General features: G+C 39.9%; 1 protein-coding gene and 1 long non-coding RNA gene across 5 annotated transcripts in view; one reads left to right on the top strand and one right to left on the bottom strand.

The window, feature by feature from the left end:
• LOC119052062 (uncharacterized) overlaps nt 1-24,401 on the top strand; it is a 38,153-nt gene that overhangs the window by 1,603 nt on the left and 12,149 nt on the right. For 2 of the 3 annotated variants that reach the window (XR_008392027.1, XR_008392026.1), the window contains exons 2-5: nt 9,101-9,187; nt 11,324-11,422; nt 12,035-12,109; nt 19,354-19,467. This is a non-coding gene — a long non-coding RNA (uncharacterized LOC119052062). The remainder of the gene's footprint in view (nt 1-9,100; nt 9,188-11,323; nt 11,423-12,034; nt 12,110-19,353; nt 19,468-24,401) is intronic. The other variant, XR_005083058.2, reaches the window with a different exon arrangement.
• Nucleotides 1-24,401, bottom strand: part of ARHGEF33 (Rho guanine nucleotide exchange factor 33) — a 49,910-nt gene that overhangs the window by 13,749 nt on the left and 11,760 nt on the right. For both annotated transcript variants that reach the window (XM_037149052.2, XM_053667165.1), the window contains exons 5-13: nt 22,984-23,126; nt 20,170-20,229; nt 18,852-19,076; nt 12,465-12,594; nt 9,080-9,212; nt 5,526-5,609; nt 3,988-4,071; nt 2,187-2,335; nt 1,022-1,186 (exon numbers count right to left, since the gene is read on the bottom strand). In XM_037149052.2, the coding sequence (XP_037004947.1) occupies nt 1,022-1,186; nt 2,187-2,335; nt 3,988-4,071; nt 5,526-5,609; nt 9,080-9,212; nt 12,465-12,594; nt 18,852-19,076; nt 20,170-20,229; nt 22,984-23,126 (1,173 nt within the window). The remainder of the gene's footprint in view (nt 1-1,021; nt 1,187-2,186; nt 2,336-3,987; nt 4,072-5,525; nt 5,610-9,079; nt 9,213-12,464; nt 12,595-18,851; nt 19,077-20,169; nt 20,230-22,983; nt 23,127-24,401) is intronic.

Below are 24,401 nucleotides of genomic sequence, written 5' to 3'. Positions count from 1 at the left end.
GAAATTACTTTTGTGAGAATTGTCTATATTTAACAAAGTGGGGATTTGGAATTTTGAGTTTGGGTTTCCCTTAATCTTCCAGAACCCCTAGTTCCAAAAGTAGCCAAGTTGACTTTATCCTTCAAAGGTAAAATGAGTTCCAGATAAATAAATGGTCTAATCATTACTCTAAATATCATCAGGAGGTTTGCAGAATGAAAATGCAGCTTAATGTGTTACAGGGTTGTATGCAGAGACTTTAAAAGGCTGTCAGATCCATCCACTACCCAGAATGGCTTTCAGAGAAGCTATGATAAGTGAAGAATGGAGCGTATGCTTTCCCTTTCTGAGAAAGCTTCTAGGAGAGTTGGAAAGGGTTAAACAACATTTGTTCTGGATCACCTCAGACCTATTTTTTATCCTCAGAGCCCAGACTTTTCACTGACCCCTGAATGAGACTTTCTTTCCCTCCACTATGTTTGGAGATCTTAGGTGGGTTCCCACCCTTTTGAGGGGTTGCAAAATGCCTCCTGTCTTCTTATGACACTCTCTTCTACTCTATCATTGTTCAAACCCAAAGAGACTCATGCTGTAGATAGAGGGTGGTTATGTGCAGTTACCAACTTGTTGGGAGTGACCTTCAGCCTTTACACCTTCCCTTCCAACAGGGGTGTCCAACCTTTTGGCATCTCTGGGTCACACTGGAAGAAGAGTTGTCTTAGGCCATGTATTAAATACACAAACACTAATGAAAACTAATGAGCCAAAAAAGAGGTTTTAAGTAAATTTACGATTTTGTGTTGGGCCACATTCATAGCCATCCTGGGCCTCATGTGGCTCACAGACCGCAGGTTGGACACCCCTGCTGGGGATATAACCATTGGGTCACCTGCTTTCCTGTCACACACAAGCCTGATTGACAAAGAGGGATGGAGGGGTTCTGTTGGTCATACTCCTAATCCAGGCTGGCCTACTACCCCACACAGACCATCTTGGACCCAAAGGCATTGCCATTAACCTTTCCACAGCAACAGGTGCTTACGTGACAGGAGGGCCAGAACTTGGAGCAGAAGGGTAGGGTTGCAACATCTCTTCGGAATGGATCCCACTGTCACGGACAGCTTCAGAGCCTGCAGTGGGGGAAGCATCTTGTCCGGCATTTGCACACTGGGAAGCCAGCCCTTTGTACAGTTTTGCCATGGAGGACCTAATGGAATGGAAATAATAATTTTCAGAGTGTGCGATGGGAAACTGGCTTTTTGAATACACAGATTATACCAAGAAAGATAGGGAGACAGTGTTTCTTAGATGAAGCTCAGCTATGAAGTTCTCTCTCTCTCTCTCTCTCTCTCTCTTCAGGGCCCTCTACATACCAGGTTGCTTACATAATAGGTGTGTGAACCGGATGTTGACAGTAGGGATGCTGATAAATTGGCTGAATTGAGTCTGGGGAAGAGGGATGGTATGGGGAGCTGTCCCCCATTAGAGGAGCCCTGGCGTGGGAGATAGCACCTTTTTCTTGTCTGAAGCACCCACAGAAATGACTCTTCCTTATTAGGATGTGATGAGGTTGAAGGAAATCCAGGTCATTAGGAAGCTCTGCTATTGGTTTCTTCTATTTTCTCTGAAGCCCAGATTCTCCCTCGTAAGCCTTTCCTGTTTCTTCTTAGCATGAAATCTCTTCAACCACCATCCTCTCCCTTATTTGTTTTATTTTTATCCATAGCACTTATCGGTAACTATTGGCTCCCCAGGTCTAGAAAGTTAGCTCCATGTGGCAAATATTTTTGTTGTATTTTTTATTGCAGTATATTCAGTGCATAGAAACAGTACCTGATACACACAAATAGGTGCTCAATAAATATTTGTTGAGTTAAAGAAACCACACTCTGGCCTTTAAACTGTATTTTTAAATCTGGTGAATTTAGGGGAACTATTTTTGTGGTAGTGAACATGAGTAATGAGACGGTCTATATAAGCATTAGAGTGAAAGTGCTTATTTTTCTAAAGTAATTTCCACCAGGTAGTAGGTGCTTCCCCTCTTGTAGCCAATCTGGCCACCTCTCTTCCCTCCCCTCTCTTCTTATTGTCACTGCATTTTAACCACTTAACATATAATGCGATTGCTTGTTACACACACCCACATTGTTTGTGTCCTGTTCTCAGAAGCCTCTGATCAACCCTCTAGACTGCAATCAGAACCTTACTTCTTGAGCTTTTTCCGTTTCTGAATAAGCAAATCCTCATTGCATTGAAACAGCAGGGTGTAGTGTGAGATAAATACTCGAAGACGCTGAACACACACCAGAAGTAGATAATAGTCGGGGTGTTCCTGCTCTGTGAACTTCAGGACATTCTGGATGAAGGAAAAAAGGAAGCAGTATTGCATAATTAGAATGAAAAGTTGTTTTTTCTCTTCTGCACCTTGCCTTGATTTGTTGTGAGAGTTTGGTAGCTATTTAGTCAAAACAATACATATGGCCAATCTAATTATAAGCCAAAGAGTCAAACTTGCTGTATTCTTTGTCCATCACACCAAGGGAAAATAACAGTCACTATCGCGCCTATATGAGTTGGATGTGAATGTAAGATAATTCCATCTGAAAAGTAAGGATCTATTAATTAGATCTCTGAGGTAATGGAGCCATTTTAACAATTGCTGTTGATAAGCAATACTTACATGACCCATAGGAGTCAGACCAATGGTGAAAATACCAGGCATCAAGGCACTCTGCGAAAGGCAGGGTGTATGACCAATCCCAGCCTGGTGGTCCCTTCTATTACACTGACTACTGAGCTCTAGTGGAACATGCATGCAAGATGGATTTGGGAAAGCTAACACTTAATGAATACTTCCTATTGCCAGCACCAAGTCATTTACATATATTTTCTCATTTAATTTTTACCATAACTTCATTAGATAGGTACCATTATTACCTTCACTTAACAAGAAAATCAATGTATACAGCAAAGTTAACTAATCTTCATTAGGTTACACATGTAGTAAGTAGCAGAACCAGGATCTGAACTCAAGTCAGCCAATAAATAGAACCAGGGCTCTTATTTACCATACTGTTCGCAAGACCTGGGTTTCGGTCCTAACTTTTTCACCTATAAGGTGTGTTAACTTAGGCAAGTTACTTCTTTGCCTCTCCATTTCCTTATCTTTAAAAAAATGATAATAATGATACCTGTTTTATGAGCTTGTTGAAAGGATTAAAGAAAATAATTATTGTGAGAAAAGTATTTTAATATCTAAAGCTGTACAATTGAAAATCTTTTTGATGTCGATAGTGGACTCCTTCCACCTGTGATAAATCCCAAGCATATCTAAGATGCTTTCGTTGAATTACTTAGAAAGGTCAGTCAGCAAATAAACCAGGACAGGTGGGTGGTGGGAAGAAGAGGGGCCCATAAGAGTATTGTTGAGCCACCCTCTCAACTCTACTTCCTCCGAGGTCGATAAGACCTGTAGGAAAAAGGTGTGGAGAAGTCAGCTCATCAGTTTCTTCATGCTGGTTCTTTGGCATAAGACAGAAGCAATGTTTGGTAAACCCCTGGACGCAAGCCAAAAGAAAGTAGTCAGGGTAGCAGTTAAATGGGCAGGTTACATGGATAGTTCTTAGACTCCAGAAGTGGGGGGGGGTGGGCAGTGAGGGTTAGGGGATACATTTAGATGGCTGTAGAACAAAGGTGGAAGGGACTGAATAGGCAGTCAGAGTCTAGTAGGAGCTGCTATAGAAAGATTCTGGATCAGCAGAGGTGGAGATTGTCAGTTATTGAAGCTAGAATGTCAAAGGCAGGCATCGTGAGGCAAACATTTTGAGAGATTGAGATTTTAGCTCATACCACAAGGTGGGATGGGAAAGTCATTAGCACTCTTAAGTTATTTAAATATATTTTAGAAATACTAATTATTCCTTCCTGATCTCTTACAGTGTCTCTTGGAAGCCAAAAACAACAGTTTAGCCTGATAATCACTTTGGGGGCTTGCCCAGCCATGCCTACCTGCAGATGTATCAGATATTCAGGGATGCGCTGGACTATGTGAAAGAACAGTGTATAGATGTCAGATTTAATCTCTTCATCACCCTGAAGAAAGAAAGGTAGAATCACTCTTTGGTGTCTCTCCAGTTCTGGCTTCAGAACCCCAGTGCCAGTCCTGCCAGAGTAGAAAAAGTTGACTCTCAGAGTATTCTCTTCCTCTAGAGTGTCATGAAGCATGATCTGTTGTTGGACAGGCCACTTGTTCAAGGAAATGCTCAAGGAGACAATTCTTCTTTAGCAGAGAGCATATTATATACTTCCTTTTAATATACCCAACTTTTCAAATTGCCCCCTCCATCCTCAACCTCAGATATTAGCACAGTGCTATACAGAAGTGGGCACTCAATTAATTATATTTAACCTGAATGAAGTCATTAAGATTCTCCAGCAAGTAATCATTACAATGGTTTACTAATAGGCACTTAGGCTGGTTTGAGCCTGATGAGAATGGGTGAAAGAATATGATCAGAAACTGGCCAGCTGGCCTGGCAGCAGGAAACAAGTTGGACTTTCTCCATGTTCCCTTCCCTTCCCTTCCCTTCCCTTCCCTTCCCTTCCCTTCCCTTCCCTTCCCTTCCCTTCCCTTCCCTTCCCTTCCCTTCCCTTCCCTTCCCTTCCCTTCCCTTCCCTTCCCTTCCCCCTTCCCTTCCCCTTTCACCCTTCCCCTTCCCCCTTCCCCTTTCCTTCCCTTCCCTTTCCCTTCCTTTTCCCCTTCCCTTCCCTTCCCTTCCCCTTTCCTTCCCCTTTCCTTCCCCTTTCCTTCCCCTTCCCTTCCCTTCCCTTCCCTTCCCTTCCCTTCCCTTCCCCTTCCCCTTCCCTTCCCCTTTCCTTCCCTTCCCCTTTCCTTCCCCTTTCTCAAATATTTTCTGAGTACTAACAGGTGGTAGGCATTACACTGAGTTGGGAGTAGTAGGGTAATGTAGAAAATCAGATCCTCACCTCCTGTGAAACTTGATTAATTCTTAACTTTAGGGCTTCTGATACAGTTTCTTCCTATTAACCTAAAATAACTAGAATTGTTTTATATTTATAATGCTTGTTGAGCACCGAATAGAGCATTGTACAAGCAGTTCTTAAAGCTACATGACTAGAATCACTTTGCAATCTTATAAAATGACAGATACAGGATGACTTGAGTTTAATAGTCAGATTATATAAGTTTAATATTCAGATTCATATTGTCTGAGCCTAAAAAAAAATCCCTCATATAACATGCAGGCTGCAGCCTGAGGATCTCTGCTTAGAAAACCTGTTTACTTTGCCTAACTTCCAGTGGAGTTGAGCAGATGGTCCGTGAGGCAAGGCAGGGACAAAGCAATGGCACTCATCCTTGAGTGAGCTTCTTGAACCCCAGGGAGGAGTGTCAGTGGCTCTGCTCAAGCCATTCCCCAACCTGGAAGACAAACTCAGAGTGCATGTGCTGTATGTCCTGGGTGGGTGAGCAACATCATATGGTACACAGGTAACCAAAGGATACTGTGCAGATAGAGTGAACTTACCTCCTTCAGAACAACAACATGAACCAAAGAGATGCATTCAGGCAGGTCCCTCAGGTAGGCAACATAATAATCCAAGAAATTATTCTTGAAAACAAACATAAAAATGCATGGTAAGAACCTGGAAACAGGAATGATAGCAGCCAATTTTTTATAGTCATATATATCAAAAAGAAGTACTTTGAAGAGACAACCATTCATTTAATGTGTTCATTAATGTGTTCTTGTTTTATATTCATCTTTTTGAAAAATCTTTTGGGTTTTAAGGTAGATATCCCTAAGGACTTGGGGAAAAGTAAAATGATAAACTAAGGCAGAGGAGAGAAATTATGTAAACTGAAAAAGTATTTTAAATTATTTAATGATAAAAATGCATATTTTGTTTTAAGATTACTTTTATTTTAATCATCTACATCCAAATGAGGGATTTTGTTCAACCCACTTCATAGTGTCTAGACCAATGGTTCTCAACTTTTTCCACCAATCACATGTTCACCTATGCAATATATCTTTGGGAAAACAATTCTCAGCTTCCAAAGTTATATTCCCACAGAAATAACAAATCTTAACCCAAGAAATTATACTGAATACAAATAAGTAAAAGCAATATGAGCAGGGTAGCATTACATCTACTCTAATCTGCACAACTAGGTAATTTGTAAACTTTGTATTATTGTCCACAGTTGAGAACCCTTGATGTACAGAGGTTGGATGCAGGCAAAATCTGGCTTGCAGACCAATTTTAATTATCCCACACAATATTTTTAACATTTTATTGATTATGCCATTACAGTTTTCCCATTTCCCCCCTTCATTCCCTTCCACCCTGCACATCCCCTCCCCCCACATTCCTCCCCCTTTAGTTCATGTCCATGTGTCACAAATTCTTTAGCTTCTACATTTCCCACACTATTCTTGCCTTCCCCTGTCTATTTTTCCCCCACTGTCTATGCTACTTATTCTCTGTACCTTCTCCTCCCCTCTCCTCTTCCCACTTCCCTGTTGCTAACCCTCGATGTGATCTCCATTTCTGTGGCTCCGCTCCTGATCTAGGTGTCCACTCACTTTGCTTTTGTTTTAGGTGTAGTTGTTAATAACTGTGAGTTTGCTGTCCTTTCACTGTTCATATTTTTTATCATCTTTTTCTTAGATAAGTCCCTTTAATATTGCATATAATAAGGGCTTGGTGATGATGAACTCCTTGAATTTGACCTTATCTGAGAAGTGCTTTGTCTGCCCTTTCATTCTAAATGAAAGCTTTACTGGATAGAGCAATCTTGGATGTAGGTCCTTTCCTTTCATGACTTGGAATACTTTTTTCTAGCCCCTTCTTGCCTGTAAGATCTCTTTTGAGAAATCAGCTGACAGTATGATGGGAACTCCTTTGTAGGTAACTGTCTCCTTATCTCTTGCTGCTTCTAGAATTCTCTCCTTCATTTTAATATTGAGTAATGTAATGATGTGCCTTGGTGTGTTCCTCCTTGGGTCCACCTTGTTTAGGACTCTCTGAGCTTCCTGGACTTCCTGGAAGTCTATTTCCTTTGCCAGATTGGGAAAGTTCCCCTTTATTATTTGTTCAAATAAGTTTCCCACTTGTTGCTGTTCCTCTTCCCCTTCTGGTACCCCTTCTGGTACCCCTATAATTTGGATGTTGGAACGTTTAAAGATGTCCTGGAGGTTTCTAAGCCTCTCCTCATTTTTTTTTTGAATTCTTGTTTCTTCATTCTTTTTCTGTTTGGTTGTTTCTTCCTTCCTTCTGGTCCACTCCCTTGATTTGAGTCCCAATTTTCTTCCCATCACTCTTGATTCCCTGTGCATTTTCCTTCATTTCACTTAGTGTAGCCTTCATTTTTTCGTTTAATGTGCAACCAAAATCAACCAGTTCTGTGAGCATCCTGATCACCAGTGTTTTGAACTGTGCATCTGATAGGTTGGCTATCTCTTGGTCACTTAAAATTATTGGTTCTGGGGCTTTGATTTGTTCTTCAGTTTGAGCCATAATTTTTGGGTCTGGTTGCACCTGTTACATAGGAGCCTGAGGTGTCCACGAGGGCACAGCAACCCAGTTGCTGAGTTGTGATGCTGTATGTGGGGGCGGGGTCAGAGAGGGAACAATGGTGCTTGCTCTGCGCTCTCTTGGATTTCAGTCCCTTCTGCCACTTTCCACAAGCAAATTGGGCCCTTCTGATGCTGGTTTCCCGGGTGGTGGGCTTGTGTACATTCTAGGACCCTGTGGGTCTCTCCAACAATCTGTCCTATGAGGATGGGAGTGTTTTCCAGCACCTCAACCCCCACAAGTGTTTTCAATCGGTGCTTTAACTTTCCATCACTGGGGCCCTGGATTGCACAGTCTATCTCACTGCCCATTTTTGCCTGGTTTATCTGTGCACAAATGTGCGCCTGTGCTTAGCCAACTGCCTTGTATGCCTCACTGGGTTTGCTCAGTTCCTCCCCACACCCGGGATCTACTAGCCCCACCACTTGTGCAAGCTTTTTCCTGCCTCAACTCTTCTCCAGTGGCTGCTGACCCTGCCCCTCTTACCAGTCTGGATGAATGTTTCATTGTTGGACTTCGGTACAGTTCAATTTTCTGTCTGTTCTGGTTGTGTTCTTGTTTCTAAATCTTTGTTGTCCTTATTTTTGGCTGTGTGAGGAGGCACAGTGTTTCCACCTACACCTCCATCTTGGCCCTCCCCTACACAATATATTTTTTTTAATAATTAATTTTATTTAGTTATTTTTCAAGTACAGTTTTTTGTCCTACACAATATTTTTAAGATAAGAAAATCTCACACAAAATTCTGGATTTCCAGCTGCTCTTTAAAGATCAGACCTGGCAACTCTAGTCTTTCTCCCTGCATAAAAACTGGATAAAGCCAAGTAGTCATTCCTTATAGGAAAGCATGTTTGCTCCACTTAAACTCACTTCCCAACATTCCCTCTTGTATTAAATTCCACCTCCTTCTACTCATTCATCTCACTGTCTGACTCTGTAGACATTTGAGTTTGCATCTTCTGGCCTGGATCTTATTTAGTTTGTAGAACCACAGGATTTTGAAACTTAGGACCCCCTTCAAGGAAGTGAAAACAAAAACATTCAAGATGAATAGCTACCCATCACTTTTTAAGTATCTCTAAGGAATGAAATTGTAAGTGAAAGTACATACATATATGCAAACTTTCATATATTTATTTTGTATGTATGTGTGGATATGTATGCATGCATTTATTTATAAATATACACAAACACACACACACACACACTTTTGTGCATGTTCAATGGCAGCAGTTATAGTATAGTGGAAAATAATGAACCGAAAGTTAGAAAACCCAGGTTCCAGTGACAGATCCACAGTTATCTGGTTAGCTGGGTGATTCAGCAAAGTTGAAATTTCCCTGAACTTCATATTATGTGTAGAATGAGGAAGTTAGACTAGATCTTGGCAGTTCTTCTAGCTTAGAAATTCACTAATTCCAGATTCTCTATTAAAAAAAGTAGATGAGGGGGTCACAGATGAGTATAATTCAAATTTATAAAGAATTGTTTAAAAACTTACCTCATCATTTGTTAATTTAAGGAATAAATCTCCAAGGACTCCTTGGCGTGGCCACTTCAGGACCCTTTCCTGCAGAGCATGAAGCAAATCCAAGTGCTGCTGGACAAGGTACCGTAAAGAGCCAGGAAAGAGGCTTGAAACAGAATAGAGAAAGAATCACGCAAACCAGGTATAGGAAAGAAAAGCCCCTACAAGAATATATGCAGCAGGGCCCATTTTCCTAGTTATTCAAAGTATTCTGAATCACAGACCTGCATTTAGTATTAAAAAATAAAAGTTTGTCATTGTAGACCTAATAGCAGATATCCTCAGGATATAAAAAGACCCCTTTACTGATGACTTCTGTAGTGTCGTGTGTTGACATAATAAAAAGCACATTACTTGAATAGTCTTTTTAAAGCCAAACTGGTCCACTGTCATTTATGTGACAGTGGAAATTCTAAAGGAAATCTTTTCCAGTGTTGTACAGTTATTCTTACTTGATGTGCAAAATTCTGTCATTATTGTTACAGATGACAGCACAAGGTGGCACTTGGTCATTCTTAGCTACTGGGTAGGAGACTGCTACTTACATAAATAGGGAATTTTGTTTAAAGCTGGCAACTAAAAGCACAAGGGAAAGGAGCGTGGCAGTGTTCCTTTTTCTCTTTCCTTTGGTTTCTAAGAATACTGGGCAAGGACAGAGTCTTGAATGGGGAGGCTATAGATCAGTCCTGGCCTGCTATTCCCTAGAGTTTCACAGAGTCCCCTTCCTACTCTCATAGTCCCTCTACCCCATCTCAGTGAGCCTCGTTTTTTTTTCCAGAGGAAATGAAGGGAGGAGGAGTGATGTCAGAGAAAGAGAGGAGAGAAAAAAGAATCATGGAAGGAAGAAGGAGGGGGATTAGATGGGGAGTGGTGGGGTGACCAGGGGCCTACAGGAACGAGGAAGGAAGAAACAGAAGGAAATGAAGTTTTGCTGAGCTACAAGCGAGGATTTGATTTCTAACTTGGTGACTTAGAGGAATATAAAATAGGTTCCCTCTGCATTCAAGATCTCAAGTTTAACAAAGATGAGAGTGATGGCCTGCTTGTCACTGAGAGCTGAACTTATTTGGCTATTTCCCTAGGATCCAGTGAGAGTAAATTAGTGGACACCTAATTAGTGGGTGCTTTGCCAACCCTGGACAAGCACTTTTTTTTTAGAACACTAGGAAGAACACCAATTCAAGAGGAAAATTTTTCAACCCATTTCCAACTAAAGCAAAGATGCCCCTGTGACTACAGCTCAGAGAAAACCCACAACACCAGATGGGGCACCCAGCTGCCTCCTGTGATAAAAGGATTTCTTCCACTTCTATCTGCTACCCCTCCACCTTCTGTGCCAGTGGCCTCCAAACATGTGAGGCCAGCTGATCCGGAAGTACGGGAGCAGAGGACTCCTGGGCTGAGCTCTTATGGCTGATGCAGTGGACTTGGAAGAGCTAAGTAATCCCTGTCCAGGTCAGAGAGAATTTGGAGGGATAGCCAGGGGACAGTTGGATTGGGAGAAGATCATAAAGTTGATGGAGGAAAGCACAATTGATTGAACTGAAAGAAAGAAAAACTGCACCAGCAACAGAACTAGATATGAAAGATTTCTCCCCACCCGGAGGCTATCAGTGACTTTGGGTAATATTCCTGGTGTGACACTGAAAGATGTTAGGGCACCATGGTGAGATCTGACTGTGAGATGGGTTGTCTACACAGGTTATGTGACATGTCTTGGACTGGATTATCTTTTTTCTTTTTTTCTCCTTTCTTTCCTTTCCTCTCCTGAACTTGCCTGACCTTCTTCTCTTCTGCTTCACCTCTGTCTCTTCTCTCCCTTGTCTCTTCTCTCTTATTCTCTCCCCTCTCTCCTTCCCTCCTTTTCTTTTGAGGACACCGTCTTCTGCTGTACTGTGCCCAATGCACTTGTAGAGTTGGAGAGCTGGTAACCTGGTTGGAGTCTAGGATGCCTCCTGGACTGTCACTGGGATAAGTTTGAGATTTCAGGGTGGGTCAGAAAAGGATAATGGAAGTATCATGGAAATACATAAGTTACATGAAAGGCAATAACCTACCAAATGTTGAAAATAGGTTTTTAAAAGGTTTTTAATTTAATAAGGATAGTATTTGAAATCAGGGAGGAGTGTGGAGGAGGTGAGCCAGGAGATGGAGAGCAGAGGAAGAAGGACGGCAAGAAGTATAGACATATTTAAACTATTTCACTGTTTTGTCTAGATCCAGACCTGACTCCCAGAAGCAACTTCTTTGTGAAGGTGAAAGTATTAAGCGTTCAACTTCTTCCCTGTTCCTTACTAGGAGTGAAATTACGGCAATGTGAGTAGTTAGCATATTCTTTTTAAAGCCTTCAAAGTTATTTCAATTCTGACCATTTGGTACTTAAACAATGAGGGAAATAAACTAGAAGCAATCAAGGGAAATCCAGTTATAGTTTCAAATTAATAACGTAGCTCTTGTCAGTCCAGTATTACTGGACTGACAAATACTGGACTTCAGCAGAAGGATGTAGCTAAATTTGATCATGAAACATGTGCCACCTGGTGGTGATCTGCAGCATACAACTTGTTGAGTTCTCAGTGGATGCACTGGGGTTTAGCTTATAACTAAGCTATAACTAACTATAACTAACTATAGTTAGCTTATAACTAACTGGCAATGTTGTGGAGCTGACTTTTCCCCATCCCACAAGTGTTCAGACAAGACCCTTTGATTCTGAGGTTGTAGCTCTATCTGGGTAAATCAGACCAGGAAAAGCCAAGAACACCAGCTTCTGTGATCCTTCAACAAATGAGCCACAGCCCACAAGATCCACTCAGGCTTTTGTGCTGACAGCCTATGCCTCTCCCTGCAGCCTCCAGCCCTTCCAGCAAGGAGCAGGCTGTCTTGAGACAAGCTGGAGAGACTCCTAAACACTACACTTTTTTCTAGGTAAAACCTGACATTCATTTCACTGGTTCGAGAAGACATGGCAAACTCAGGTGTGAGTGTCAGATTGTAGTTATGGTGAGTGTTATTTTCATCCCCAGGTTCCAACAGGGGTAGAAAGTGCTTACCAGTTGTTGTGGGAAAGATAGTTAATGTTAATTTATTTTAATCTTTGCAGGAGGAAAACCACCAATAGGGAAAAACACCTCTCATTCTGTTCTGTATTTCATTCAGGTGGTCTATTTAAAGTACACATGGAGGCTTCAGAAAAAGCCTAGAAAACCAGAGGTTACCTTCTGTCACTGCCTGTTCTGTTTTCAAAGACTATTTCTGGAACTCTGTACAGGTCCCAGAATTCCCAAAGTGGAAACAATAAACACTTACCTTAAATCTTAATCAATCTGTAAAGCAAAGGCAATGAATACATGGATACCTTCTCTCTTTGGAATTCCTCTTTCCATCTGACCCCTGGAATGTTGCCTTAATCTTCAGGATGAGAGAGATGTTAATGACATACTTTCTTTCTGATTCAAGTAGTTCCAGAGCCACAGTCTGTCTTTTAGCTTTAAAAACAAACCAAGGAGAAGACTGTTGTTAACTGCTCCTCCCCAAAACCCTAGGAACTAATAGAAAGTAATAAAAAGATATGGAAAGCAATAAAAATCAGCAAGTTTGGAGAATGTGAGAAATAGAATGGAGGCATGCTAATTAATTCAGCAGAGTAAAGAAGACAAAACCTTGACGTTTTCATCTGCAGATGGGAAATCTGCTGAGAAAAGAAAGGTGTGAGGACTGGAGGCACCACACACAACAGAAAGTGCAAACGAGTGGCAGAGCTGCAACAGGAGGCATAGACTACATAAAGTACAGTGGACCTCCAGGTCCCACCCCCACGCCAGAAAGCTTCCTCATTTCCACCCCATGAAAAATGGGAAACATTCAACTAGAGAAGCCCTCCTTTCAAGTATCTGGGCTAAAGACATCAGAAATAGTACAGGGCAGAGTTGAAATGCTAAAATGGAAACAAGGGGCTTGCATACTGAACAGTGAGACTCCCCGCAGCCTCTTCCCCTGCAGGTCCCACAATACCAGACTTATACTCTTCAGGCAGGGGACCCAGGATCTCCTCTGGAGAAACTGAACTGCCTAAGGAGAAAAGAGCTACAGACACTGACATAAAGAGGTCACCTGTCAAAAAGTTAATTTGACACCCAATTAGCCAGTAATGAAGCCCACTTATTGACAAGCGTGGCCAATACAGAATTTAGATTTCTTGTTCTTTAGAGCCTCTCTCTTATATATAAATAATTAGCTGAGGATCCTCAGACATTTGAATCAAGCTTACACCATCATAAAAGAAAGAGAAGAAAAAATATCTACACACACTTTTTTAAAGGAGAGGGTGGCACTGAATAAAGAAATAATGCAGGAGATGTAATGTACAGCATGGTAACCATAGTTAATAATACGTATTATATATTCAAAAGTTGCTGAAAGAGTAGATCTTAACTCTGACTGTTGTGGCTCAGTGTGACAGGCATTGTACCACAAATGGAAAGGTCCCTGGTTCAATTGCTGCTGGTGCACATGCCTGGATTGCAGGCCAGGTCCCCAGTAGGGGGCACACGAGAGGCAACTACACATCAATGTTTCTCTCTTCCCCTCTCTAAAAATAAATACATAAAGTATTTTAAAAAGAAAGAGTAGCCCTGGCTGGTATAGCTCAGTGGATTGAGTGCCAGCCTGCAAAACAAAAAAGAAAGAGTAGATCTTCAAAGTTTTCATGATAATAAAAGAGAATTCTATAACTTATGTGTGGTGGAAGATGTTAACTAGACTTATTCTGATGATCATTTTACAATATATACAATTATCAAATTATGTACATCTGAAACTAATATAATGTTATTGAATGTATGTCACTTATACTTCAATTTAAAAACAGAGATGATGCTAAACTTAAAACTTTTTTAAAATCTTGTAATTAATATCCTCAAAGAGATATGAAGAAAATATTCTAGGTATTTAAAAATGATAGGATACTATTTTTTAAGAGAACAATCCAAAAAAGAAGAAACTTTATGGCATTTTTCAAGTAGAAAATAAAGTCAAGGAAATCTGCTTGCCACTCCTTTCAATATTCATGCCCTCCCCCCCCAAAAAAAAAACTAAGAAAAAGATATATTGAAGACAAATAGAAGAGAAGAAGATGATAATGGAGAAAATCAGTCTAAGAGATCCAACATCAACTTATTAGAGGTTTCACAGAAAAGAATAAAAATGGATGAGAGGATATTATCTAATCAATCAGAGAAAAAATACTAGGATATCACCTCCAGAGGAAAAGGTCTATATCCTCAGCATAATAAATGAAAAAGATCTTCATGTCATTGTAAGGTACAACACATCACTGAGAAACTTTAGCACACCAAGGGTAAAGAGAAGATCCTAAAAGTTACCAGAGAGAAAAATCGGGTAACATAAAAAGGTCCTGGGGCTGGGGGGTGCTGGGCTTTCCAACAGGAACATTAGATGTTAGAAGACAATGGAAACATTGCTTCAAAGTGATGAGGGGAAATGATTTTACATTCAGCTAATAAACAAATCGTATGGAAGCTACTGGATGATAGATTTCGTCAAATAAGGAGTAAACCAAGCACACAGAAGATTAAAATGAACAAACAGGAATCTAACATTGGAGAACTATGAAGGGAATTTCTAGGAAGCCTGGGAAGTTGCAGAATGGCAGTAGTACAATGGGCCAGAATGGAGTAGGATGATAGAGGTCGCTAGGGAAAATGTTTTAAAAAAAAGAATGTAAGCGATAGGTTTTTTCTGTTACATTGCTTTAAAAAATTCAATAAGACCTATATAAAGAGGACATATACCATGTTCTTTGAATGGAAGACAAGGTACTATTAAGATATCAATTCTCTGGTAACTGGAATAAAAAAAAATATAGGGTTTACTTCCAGTCAAGATGGAGGCATAGACAGACATACTTTACCTCCCCAAGCAACCACAAAAAGAATCACAAATTACCTCAAAACAAAAAACAGCCAGAACTGTCAGAAAATCAAACTGTATAGAAGTCTGACAACCAAGAATTTAATTAGCCACAGTCAATCAGACAGGTAGGAGGGGCAGAGATGGAGAGTATGGATGGAGAGGACATGTAGCATGGAGTGGTGGTGGCGGCAGTGGAATGGATGGTCCCACATTCACATGTGGTGAATAAAAATTGGGAGGGATACATGGGGAGTGAGCAATCCCAGCCCCAGGCCAGACCATGCAGCCCAGGGTTCCAGTGCCAGGAATATAAAGCCTCATAACTTCCGACTATAAAAATCAGTGGGGGTTGGGGGCACCACAAGAAACTGCCAGTTTCTCAGTTTAAAGGACCCACACAGACTTAGAATATACACAAACCCACCCACTCTAGGAATCACCACAAGGGCAATAGATACAAGGGAGCCAGTTACACATGGAAAGTGTGTGAAGTGACTGTAAATGGGGCAAGTGCCAGGCAGGCCTCCAGAAGCCAGGCAGTGCTATTGTCTCATCTCTGACCCCTCCACCACACAGAGAGCCACAAAGCATGGTGAAGTGGGTTGCCCTGCCCTGGCAATTACCTGAGGCTCTGCCCCATATAACTTAACAGGTACACCAAGACAGGGCGTCAAAGCAGCTCTATCAAATACAAAGAAACAAATAGGGAGGCTGCCAAATTGAGCAGACAAAGAAATATGGCCCAAATGAAAGAAATGAAAGAACAGAACAAAACCCCAGAAAAAGAACTAAACAAAACAGAGATAGCCAACCTATCAGGTGCAGAGTTCAAACACTGATGATCAAGATGCTCAGATAACTCATCAAGTGCAGCAAAAACATAGGGAAGAAATAAAGGCTACACTAAGTGAAATAAAGAAAAATCCACAGGGAATCAACAGTGAAGAGAAGGAAGACAGGTTGCAAATAAACAATTTGGAACAAAAGGAAGAATTGAACATTCAACCAGAACAGGATGAAGAGACAAGAATTCAAAAAAACAAGGACAATATATGAAGACTCTGGGATATCTCCAAATGTATCAACATCCAAATCACAGGGATGCCAGAAAGAGTAGAGGAAGGACAAGAAATTGAAAACTTACTTGAAAAAATAATGAAAGAAAACATTCTTAATTTGGTGAAGGAAATAGACATACAAGCCCAGGAAGCACAGAGAGCCCCAAACAAGTTGGACCCAAAGAGGGCCACACCAAGACACATTATAATTAAAATGCCGAAGGTTAAAGATAATGAGAAAATCATAAAAGCAGCAAGAGAAAAGCACAGTTACTTACAAAGGAGTTTCCATATGACTGTTAGCTGATTTCTCAAAAGAAACTTTGCAAGCCACAAGGGACTGGTGAGAAGTATTCAAAGTGAGGAAAAGCAAGGACCTACAACCTAAATTACGGTATCCAGCAAAGCTATCATTTAGAATGGAAGGACAGATTAAATGCTTCCCAGACAAGGTAAAGCTAAAGGAATTCATCATCACCAAACCATTGATTATTACATGAAATGTTAAAGGGGCTTATTTAAGAAAAAGAAGATCAAAACTATGAACATTAAGATAATGACAAAACTCACAAGTGTCAACAACTAAATGTAAAAAACAAAAACAAACCAAGCAAACAGCTAGAACAAGAACAAAATCATAGATATGGAGATCATTTGTAGGGTTATTAACTGGGAGGGGGAATGGGGACAATGGGGTAAAAGGTACACAGATTTAAGAAGCATAATTGGCAAGTACAAAATAGGCAGGGGGAGGTTAAGAACACTATAGGCAATGGAGAAGCCAAAGGACTTATATGTATGAACCATGAACATGACACTAAGGGGGCAGATTGCTGGAGGGAAGGAGAGTATCTGGTAGAAGAGGGAAAAGGTGGAAAAATTGGGACAACTGTAATAGCACAATCAATAAAATATACTTTCAGAAAAAGAATATAGGGTCTAAAATGAGACTCACCCATATTTGATCATTTCACTCTGAAATATATTAAGAAATCTTACTAATACATAATAAAAGAAGATAAATAACCCAATTTAAAGATTAGACAAAGGACTTATATAGGCACTCCATAAAAGAACTACAAATGGCCAGTAAGCATATGACAAGATGCTCAACATCAGTTGTCGTGAGGGAACCAAATTAAAACTCCAATATCATACCAGTACATACCCAAACCAGTGGCTAAAATTAAAAAGACTGACCATACTAAATATTGGGATGTAAATGGTTTTCTAGTACACTGCTGATAAAATAAAATGTTCCAACCACTTTGAAAAACTGCTTTATATTTTCTTTTAAAGTTAAACATAATCATAGCCTATAGCCTAGAGATTTCACTCTAAGGTACACACTCAAGAGAAATGAGGACATACATCCACAAAAAAAGACCTACACGGGAATATTTATAGAATTTTTATCCATAATAATCTGAAACCAGAAACACTCCAAATGTCCACCAGCAGGAGAATGGATAAACAAATTATAGTAAATTCAGTCAATGTGATTTTTAAAAGGGATGAACTACTGAATGAATTATACACACCACATTATGTGAGAGGAAGAAGCCAGACCCAGAAGAGTACATATTGTATTGTTCTACTTATATGGAGTTCAAGAACAGACAGAAACTAATTTATGGTGACAAAAGTCAGTGTAGTGGTTCCTTGGGTGGGTATTGGCTGGAAAGGTGCCTGAGAGAACATTCTAGGGTAATAGAAATATTGTATATCTTGATCTGGGTAATCATCATAAGGAGGTATCCCTATATAAAAAGGCAATGAGCTTGAACTTAAGCATTGTGAATATTACTCTGTGTAAATTAACCCTTGATAAAGTACTGATTTAAAAATCGCAGCATAAGCTTTTTAAAAAACATAGAAAAACAAGTACCAGAAGAACCCGCCAAAAGAATTTAAATTGGTTGCTGCTATTCTTCATAGTAAACCTTTTAGTACTATTTAATTTTTCATGTGTTAGATAATAATTTTTAAAAATTACATCCCACAGAATAGTTGAAGAGAAATACTGTCGTCTGACACATACTAAGTATGTAGTAGTAATTTGTGAGTTGAAGGGAAAAAGGAGCGAGAAAGGGAGGGCACACTCTGTTGCAGTGCTTGACATTTTGGTAGCAGACCCCTGACACAAGATTCTTATACTGAGGCTCCTACATCACTGACCAAATAGTGCCCTTCACAAAATGCTGCCCTCTTCTATGTCAAATTGATGCTTCCCCTCCTGCCCTCAAACACTATATTACTAAGTGTTATAGACACCCAGAATCAAGGTGGTAGTCCCAGCTGGCCGTGTGGCTTCTGGTGAGTCCCTTCACCTCTATAAGACTTTAGTTCATTCATCTGAAAAGAAACCAGGTACTATTTGGCCTCATATGTCCAATGAATTTAAATTCCAAGGATTCTAGCCTGTAGGCTCACCATATTTTTTAAAATTTCAGTCTGTCATGGACACGAAAAACAGTGCAGTGTGGTGATTGCAAGTGGGGGGGTGCATGGAAAGGGGGTGATGGAGGAGGGTATGGAGGGATAAATGGTGATGGACAGAGACTTGGAGTGGTGAGCACACAATATAGTGTACAGATGATGTGGTGTAGAATTGTACACCTGAAACGTATATAATTTTTTAACTAGTGCCACCCCAATAAATTTAATAAAAAGGAAAAAATAAAAATAAAGATTCTCTACAAATTAAAAAAAAAAGAATAAAACTTTAGCCTGCGTTCTCCCTTGGGACTTACCAGCTAAAGAGGTTTCACATAAAACATTTTCCAAGGTGCTATGTCTGCCCTGGCCAACTTCCTTCAGTTTATCTGGGTGGTCCTTTGTGACATATTCCTCACCCCACTCTTTACCATCCTTAGGTTGCCTCCACACCCCAGATGGCAGATGGCCCTTAGACTGGATATCAGCCGGGAGGCAAGGCTTGAGGTTTTCTTCTGATTCTGGAGTTGTTGGGTTCATCCCTGAAAAATAACACTTGCCATCAAGATCTAATTTTGCAAAATTATATTTGTTACTAACTCTTAAATATTATGCTCATGTGCAGGACAAAATATATCAACTAAGCATTAAACATTTCCACAATTACAAAGAATCACCTGTCTCTGTTTCTGGTCTGTATATCTTCTATTCTTTGTACATAGCCTCTACTAAATAAGGAATTTTTTATAAGTAAATTTATAAAAAATGTAATTAATTTATAGTAGTATGTATTGACTCCTTCTATCTGTTTCCTTCCAGGTGAGTACACCAAGTGCCTGTGGCACTCCTGGAAAAGAAAGTACAGAAAAAGGAGGGAGAATGTGCCAAAGACAATGCCATTTTTGGACATTGTCCTCCTTGGCCCTGATGATGGTGAGTTGCAGAAAGGAAAGAGTAAGTGCATGTAGGGAGATGAAATAATTTATAAAATTGAGGTGAATTGTCTATTAATTAAATAACTTTTAAATTACATAAATCAGCAATTTTCAAACAATGTGCTACAAGAATTTTTAGTACATGCAATACCTGTCTATTTAGTCAGGGGCATTGAACTCTTTTCCCTTAGATTGTCAAATTAAAAAATGACAACAGCCAACACAATGATAGCTATCTGGTGTGAATGAATCAAAAGTATATCTATTTTTTATCATATCAGCAAAAATATTTTTTAGCATGCTGCAGAATTTTATAGTTAGTTTCCGTGTGCCATGAAATGAAAAATGTTGAAAGTCGCTGAAGTAAACTATAAAATATGTGGTTCATACAAAACTTATGTCATGCTACATACACCTGAGAGTTCTCAGCAAATATTAATTCTTCAGTAATTGAAAGGTGCCATAAAGCATCAAGAACAGTGGTTTGGTCTTAAACTTCCTCACACTTTCTCTGTCCTTGGGTTTAACTGAGTCACTGACCTTCTCCAGCACATCTCAGAATCTTGATAACCCATATGCTTAACTTGCCTAAGTTCTTTCATGCCTGGTTTGGGACTGAGGGAGTAGAAGCCAGGAAGGTTGAAAAAGGGAAAGGGTAGAATTGCCAGAAGGAGAAAGAACTCAAAGAAGGGCCACTTACCGGGCCCCATCATTCCCTTCACATTACTGTCTCCTATATGCATGGATCTGGACTCTTGGGCTGCAGAGAAAGGAAAGCTTTCAATCAGTATTCATTCCAGTAACATGGACTGGGCACTATGTATGAGCCAGACACTGGGGACAGACTCACAGAGCTCACAGTTTACCGGGGGAGACAGAGCAGTAAATAAATCAATAAATAACAATACAGTGTGATGAGTGCTATTTCCCCATCTGTACATAGATAGATATAATAGTGGTACTTACCTCATAGACTACCATATGAATTAAATCAGTTAATATTTGTAAACTGCTTAAAGTGGTACCTAGTAAAGTGCAAATTATTGTTTAACCATGATGGTAGAGAGGGTAATGATTAGAGGAGCCAGGTTGGTGTCACTAAAACGTCAGACTGTCATTCTCTGCTTAGTCCTCCAGTGGCCTCCCATTTTTGTATAAAAGTTTTATAATGACCTTAAAATGATCATTAGGGTAATGATCATTTACATTACTAAATATATCTGCCACTCTCCCTGCCTGCTGTTTCCTTTCTTTTTTTGTTTTTGTTTTTAACTGCAATTCCTATTATCTCCCTTGCTCACTCGGCTTTAGGTTCTTTTTGCTGTTCTTTGAACATGTCAGTTATGTCCCCGCCAATACCTTGGTACTGGCTGTTCTTTTTCTTCCCCTCAGTATCATTCCTAACTTTCTCACTTCCTTTGGGTCTTTACCTGGCACATGCTATAAAATTACACCTATGTTTCTTCATTTTTCTCTTTATCGCTATCTAATATATTATGTATCTTATTTATCTTGCTCTTTGTCTGCTTCTTTCAAAACAAAGGCTCCACGGGGGCAGGAACTTTTGTTGCTTTGTTCAGTACTATATCCTATGACCTAAATCAATGCCTGGGGTGGATGGGTGGGTGGATAAATTGGTAGAATGAAGGATGAGCGACTATGGCCAACACCTTAACTGTAGCCTCAAGAGAGACCTTGAGCCAGAGGCATCCAGCTAAGCTGTGTACATATTCCTGACTCCAAGAAACCGTGACATAGTGAATGTTTGCTATTTTAAGCCACTAAATTTGGGGGTACCGCATTATAACTAACAGTGAGTAAGTCAATCCTTTCAGAAAGTTTAGTCCTTTGACCTTGAGTTTTAACATAACCTACTACCAATAGTATAGTGCCTTATTATGGCACATTATTCCTAAATTATTGCAGCAACTTGGTAGAAGAAACAATGTTATATAAGCCATGCCTACATAACAGCGAAGGAAGGAGGAGTTGCCACTAAACAGCTAATTTAATCTATCTGGGCCCTTTTAAAAATATAATTTCTAATCATTTATCTTGTGAAAATGTTCACTTGCCTCAGATCTGGCATCGATCTGACCTTTACTTTCCAAGCCCATTCTGTAATCTCCCCTAACAAGACCATCTTTTTTTTTTTTTAAGATTTTATTTGTTTTTATTTTTTTTAGATGGAAGGCAAGGGAGGGAGAAAAAGAGATAGAAACATCAATGTGCGGTTGCCTCTCACATGGCCCCCACTGTGGACCTGGCCTGTAACCCAGGCATGTGCCCTGACTGGGAATCGAATTGGCGACCCTTTGGTTCATAGCCCGTGCTCAATCCACTGAGCTACACCAGACAGGGCACAAGACCATCTTTTATATCATGCTCTCCATAATACAGACCAAAGAAAATAGAGCCAGCTGCCATAAACCTACATCCCAGGCAGGTCAAGTGAGTTTTCCCAGGGTGCACCTATCAGTCCCTAAAATAGTTACTCAAATGGGCAAAAATTAAAAAAATAATAAAATCTGTACTTTGAAGTTAATGCTGATTAAAAGCCATTTAATTTAGATTTTTTAATTCAGTTATTCAAAATATATTTATTGCCATTGAATATATTGTACATTAAGCCATAAGGGTAGAAAACCACCAGTCCTGCTCTTGAGGACTTTATAATTGATTGAGAAGTCACTGAGCCTCTTTCGGAGACTTTCTACATATGACAAAAAAAAGGGAGAGAGAGAAATTGATCTAAACACCATAATATCCACATTCATTCTTCTATCTGTGCTTTGCTAGGTGTTGTTGAGGATACAAAGAAGTAGCAATCATTTTTTATTTAGTTTCTTTTCCTCAGTTCAATATAGGTCACTAACCGATGTCTGCAGACATCCCCCAGGAAGTTAGTTTGCTTCAGTACTGCCCAAGTACAATTTTTTATTATTTGTTCTAACATCTCAGATCAGGGATGTGGCTGTTGACTATTTCAGTGCACAGACAGTACAGCGCACAGACAGCAAAGTTAGACTGCCCCTGATGTCACTGCCTGCTAGTTAGGGTGCATATGACTTTCTCATATCAGTGAAACCTCTGCTGAAAGAAAAGCAGAGCACACAATTTTATCTGTATGCTAAGAATATGGCTATTTTTTAAATGTCTATGCAGAGAGACAAGGGTTGAGGAAGTAATATGGGAAATAAAACAGTTTATTAGGGTGAATAATTTTTAACATTTTTTGCCTTATGGTTGTGCAACAAATTATTTCTAATCCACCTGAAATTTAAAATACCCAGTATTTTCCCAAAAGAGAAAATGTTTTAAAATTAGGCAAACTCTCCTGGTTTCTCAGATCCTCTGGATTATTTAAATTCCATATATAAGAGGGAAAATTCTGAGCAACACACCATTTTCATCTAAAAAGAATGAAGGCCTTAGGCCCATTCTACTATTACTTTGACCCTCAGATTCAAGAAAAAAAATGCTTGGCTAATACAGTATGATTTGTGAACTGTACCTTTTTCATAGGCTTGAGAAGGCAAAATGTTTGTGAAGTCTTCATTTGGAAGAACAGGCTCAGGAACATTGATTGAACGGAAGGGACTTCCTTGTGCTTGAGCAGGCCCAGCCTGTGAGCCGTGTTCTTCTTTTTGAGTTTTCCTAGGGGGAGGGAAGCAAAAGTTCTTAATACCTGATGGATGGATGAGGAAGAGATTCAGTTCAGAATAATTCAAGAATATTTCTGAATCATTAAGGTGAACCATTTAAATTGCTGTTTTAGTGAATTAAAAATGGTCAAGTACTTAACTCATCACCAAGTTGAAGAAAAAAATTTTAATATCTATTAATCACCTTCTAATTTTAACATCTACATTCTTATTTTTTTACTGGTTTCCCTGTCATCAGGATCTTCATAGAATTTGCAGTGGTGACAATTTGCTTAGGATAATTTACATTAATTTAACAAAGCAATACTAAGGTGCCAGGAGGCAGCAGGTCTTCAACTGAAAACAATAAGCTATTCTCCAGGATCACACAAATATTACTGCCATATTTCTATTTTAAATTTGATAATATTAAAAACATATAACAATAAAGATTATATATATTCACTTCCAGTTAAGATAGAGGTATAGGTAAACATGGCTCACCTCCTTGCACAACCACAGCAAAAATTACAGTAGACTACAAAAAAATCAACCAGAATCATCAAAAAGTCAAGCTGTATGGAAGTCCTACAACCAAGGAATTAAAGAAGTCATGTTCAAACAGACGAGTAGGAGGTACGGAGACATGGACATATGAGGAGAGGAGAGGCATGGAGACACAGACACGCAGAATGAGCAGTCCCATCCCCACATGTGGTGGATAAAAATCAGGAAGGATACCTTGGGAGCAAGGGATCCCAGTCCCACACCAGAACACCCAGTCCAGGGTTCTAGTACCAGGAAGATAAGTCCTCATAACTTCTGGCTGTAAAAACCACTGGAGGTTGGGATGGAGGAAGAAACTGTGGGATTCTTAGGAGTCTCCTCTTAAAGGGCCCACAACTGACTTAGGACTCATGCAGACTCACTCCCCCTGGACAGCACTAGAGCATCAGCTGAAAGGGCATCAGTGACATATGGGAAGAAACAAGTATCTGGTTTCAGGGTGAGTGCCAGGGGATAGTTTCCTTCCAGACAAAATCCAGAGGCCAGGAAGTAGCACTGTCCCCTTTCTGAGCCCTCCCTCACACACAGCCACAGAGTGGCAATACCATATTGGAGACTCCATCAACCTGGTTCATATAGGTTGCTGCATCCTAATGCTCCACCCCATCTAACTTAGTGGTACACTTTTCTACAATAGGCCACATTGCTAAGACAGGAAGTCAAAGCAGTTCTACCTAACACATAGAAACTAACACCAGGAGGCTGCCAAAATGAGCAAAGA

This window comes from Artibeus jamaicensis, unplaced genomic scaffold, assembly GCF_021234435.1.
Source record: "Artibeus jamaicensis isolate MK-2021 breed Jamaican fruit bat unplaced genomic scaffold, CSHL_Jam_final contig_465, whole genome shotgun sequence".
Taxonomy (NCBI): Eukaryota; Metazoa; Chordata; class Mammalia; order Chiroptera; family Phyllostomidae; genus Artibeus; species Artibeus jamaicensis.
Note: the sequence above shows the minus strand (reverse complement) of the source record. Positions and strands in the feature narration are given on the sequence as shown.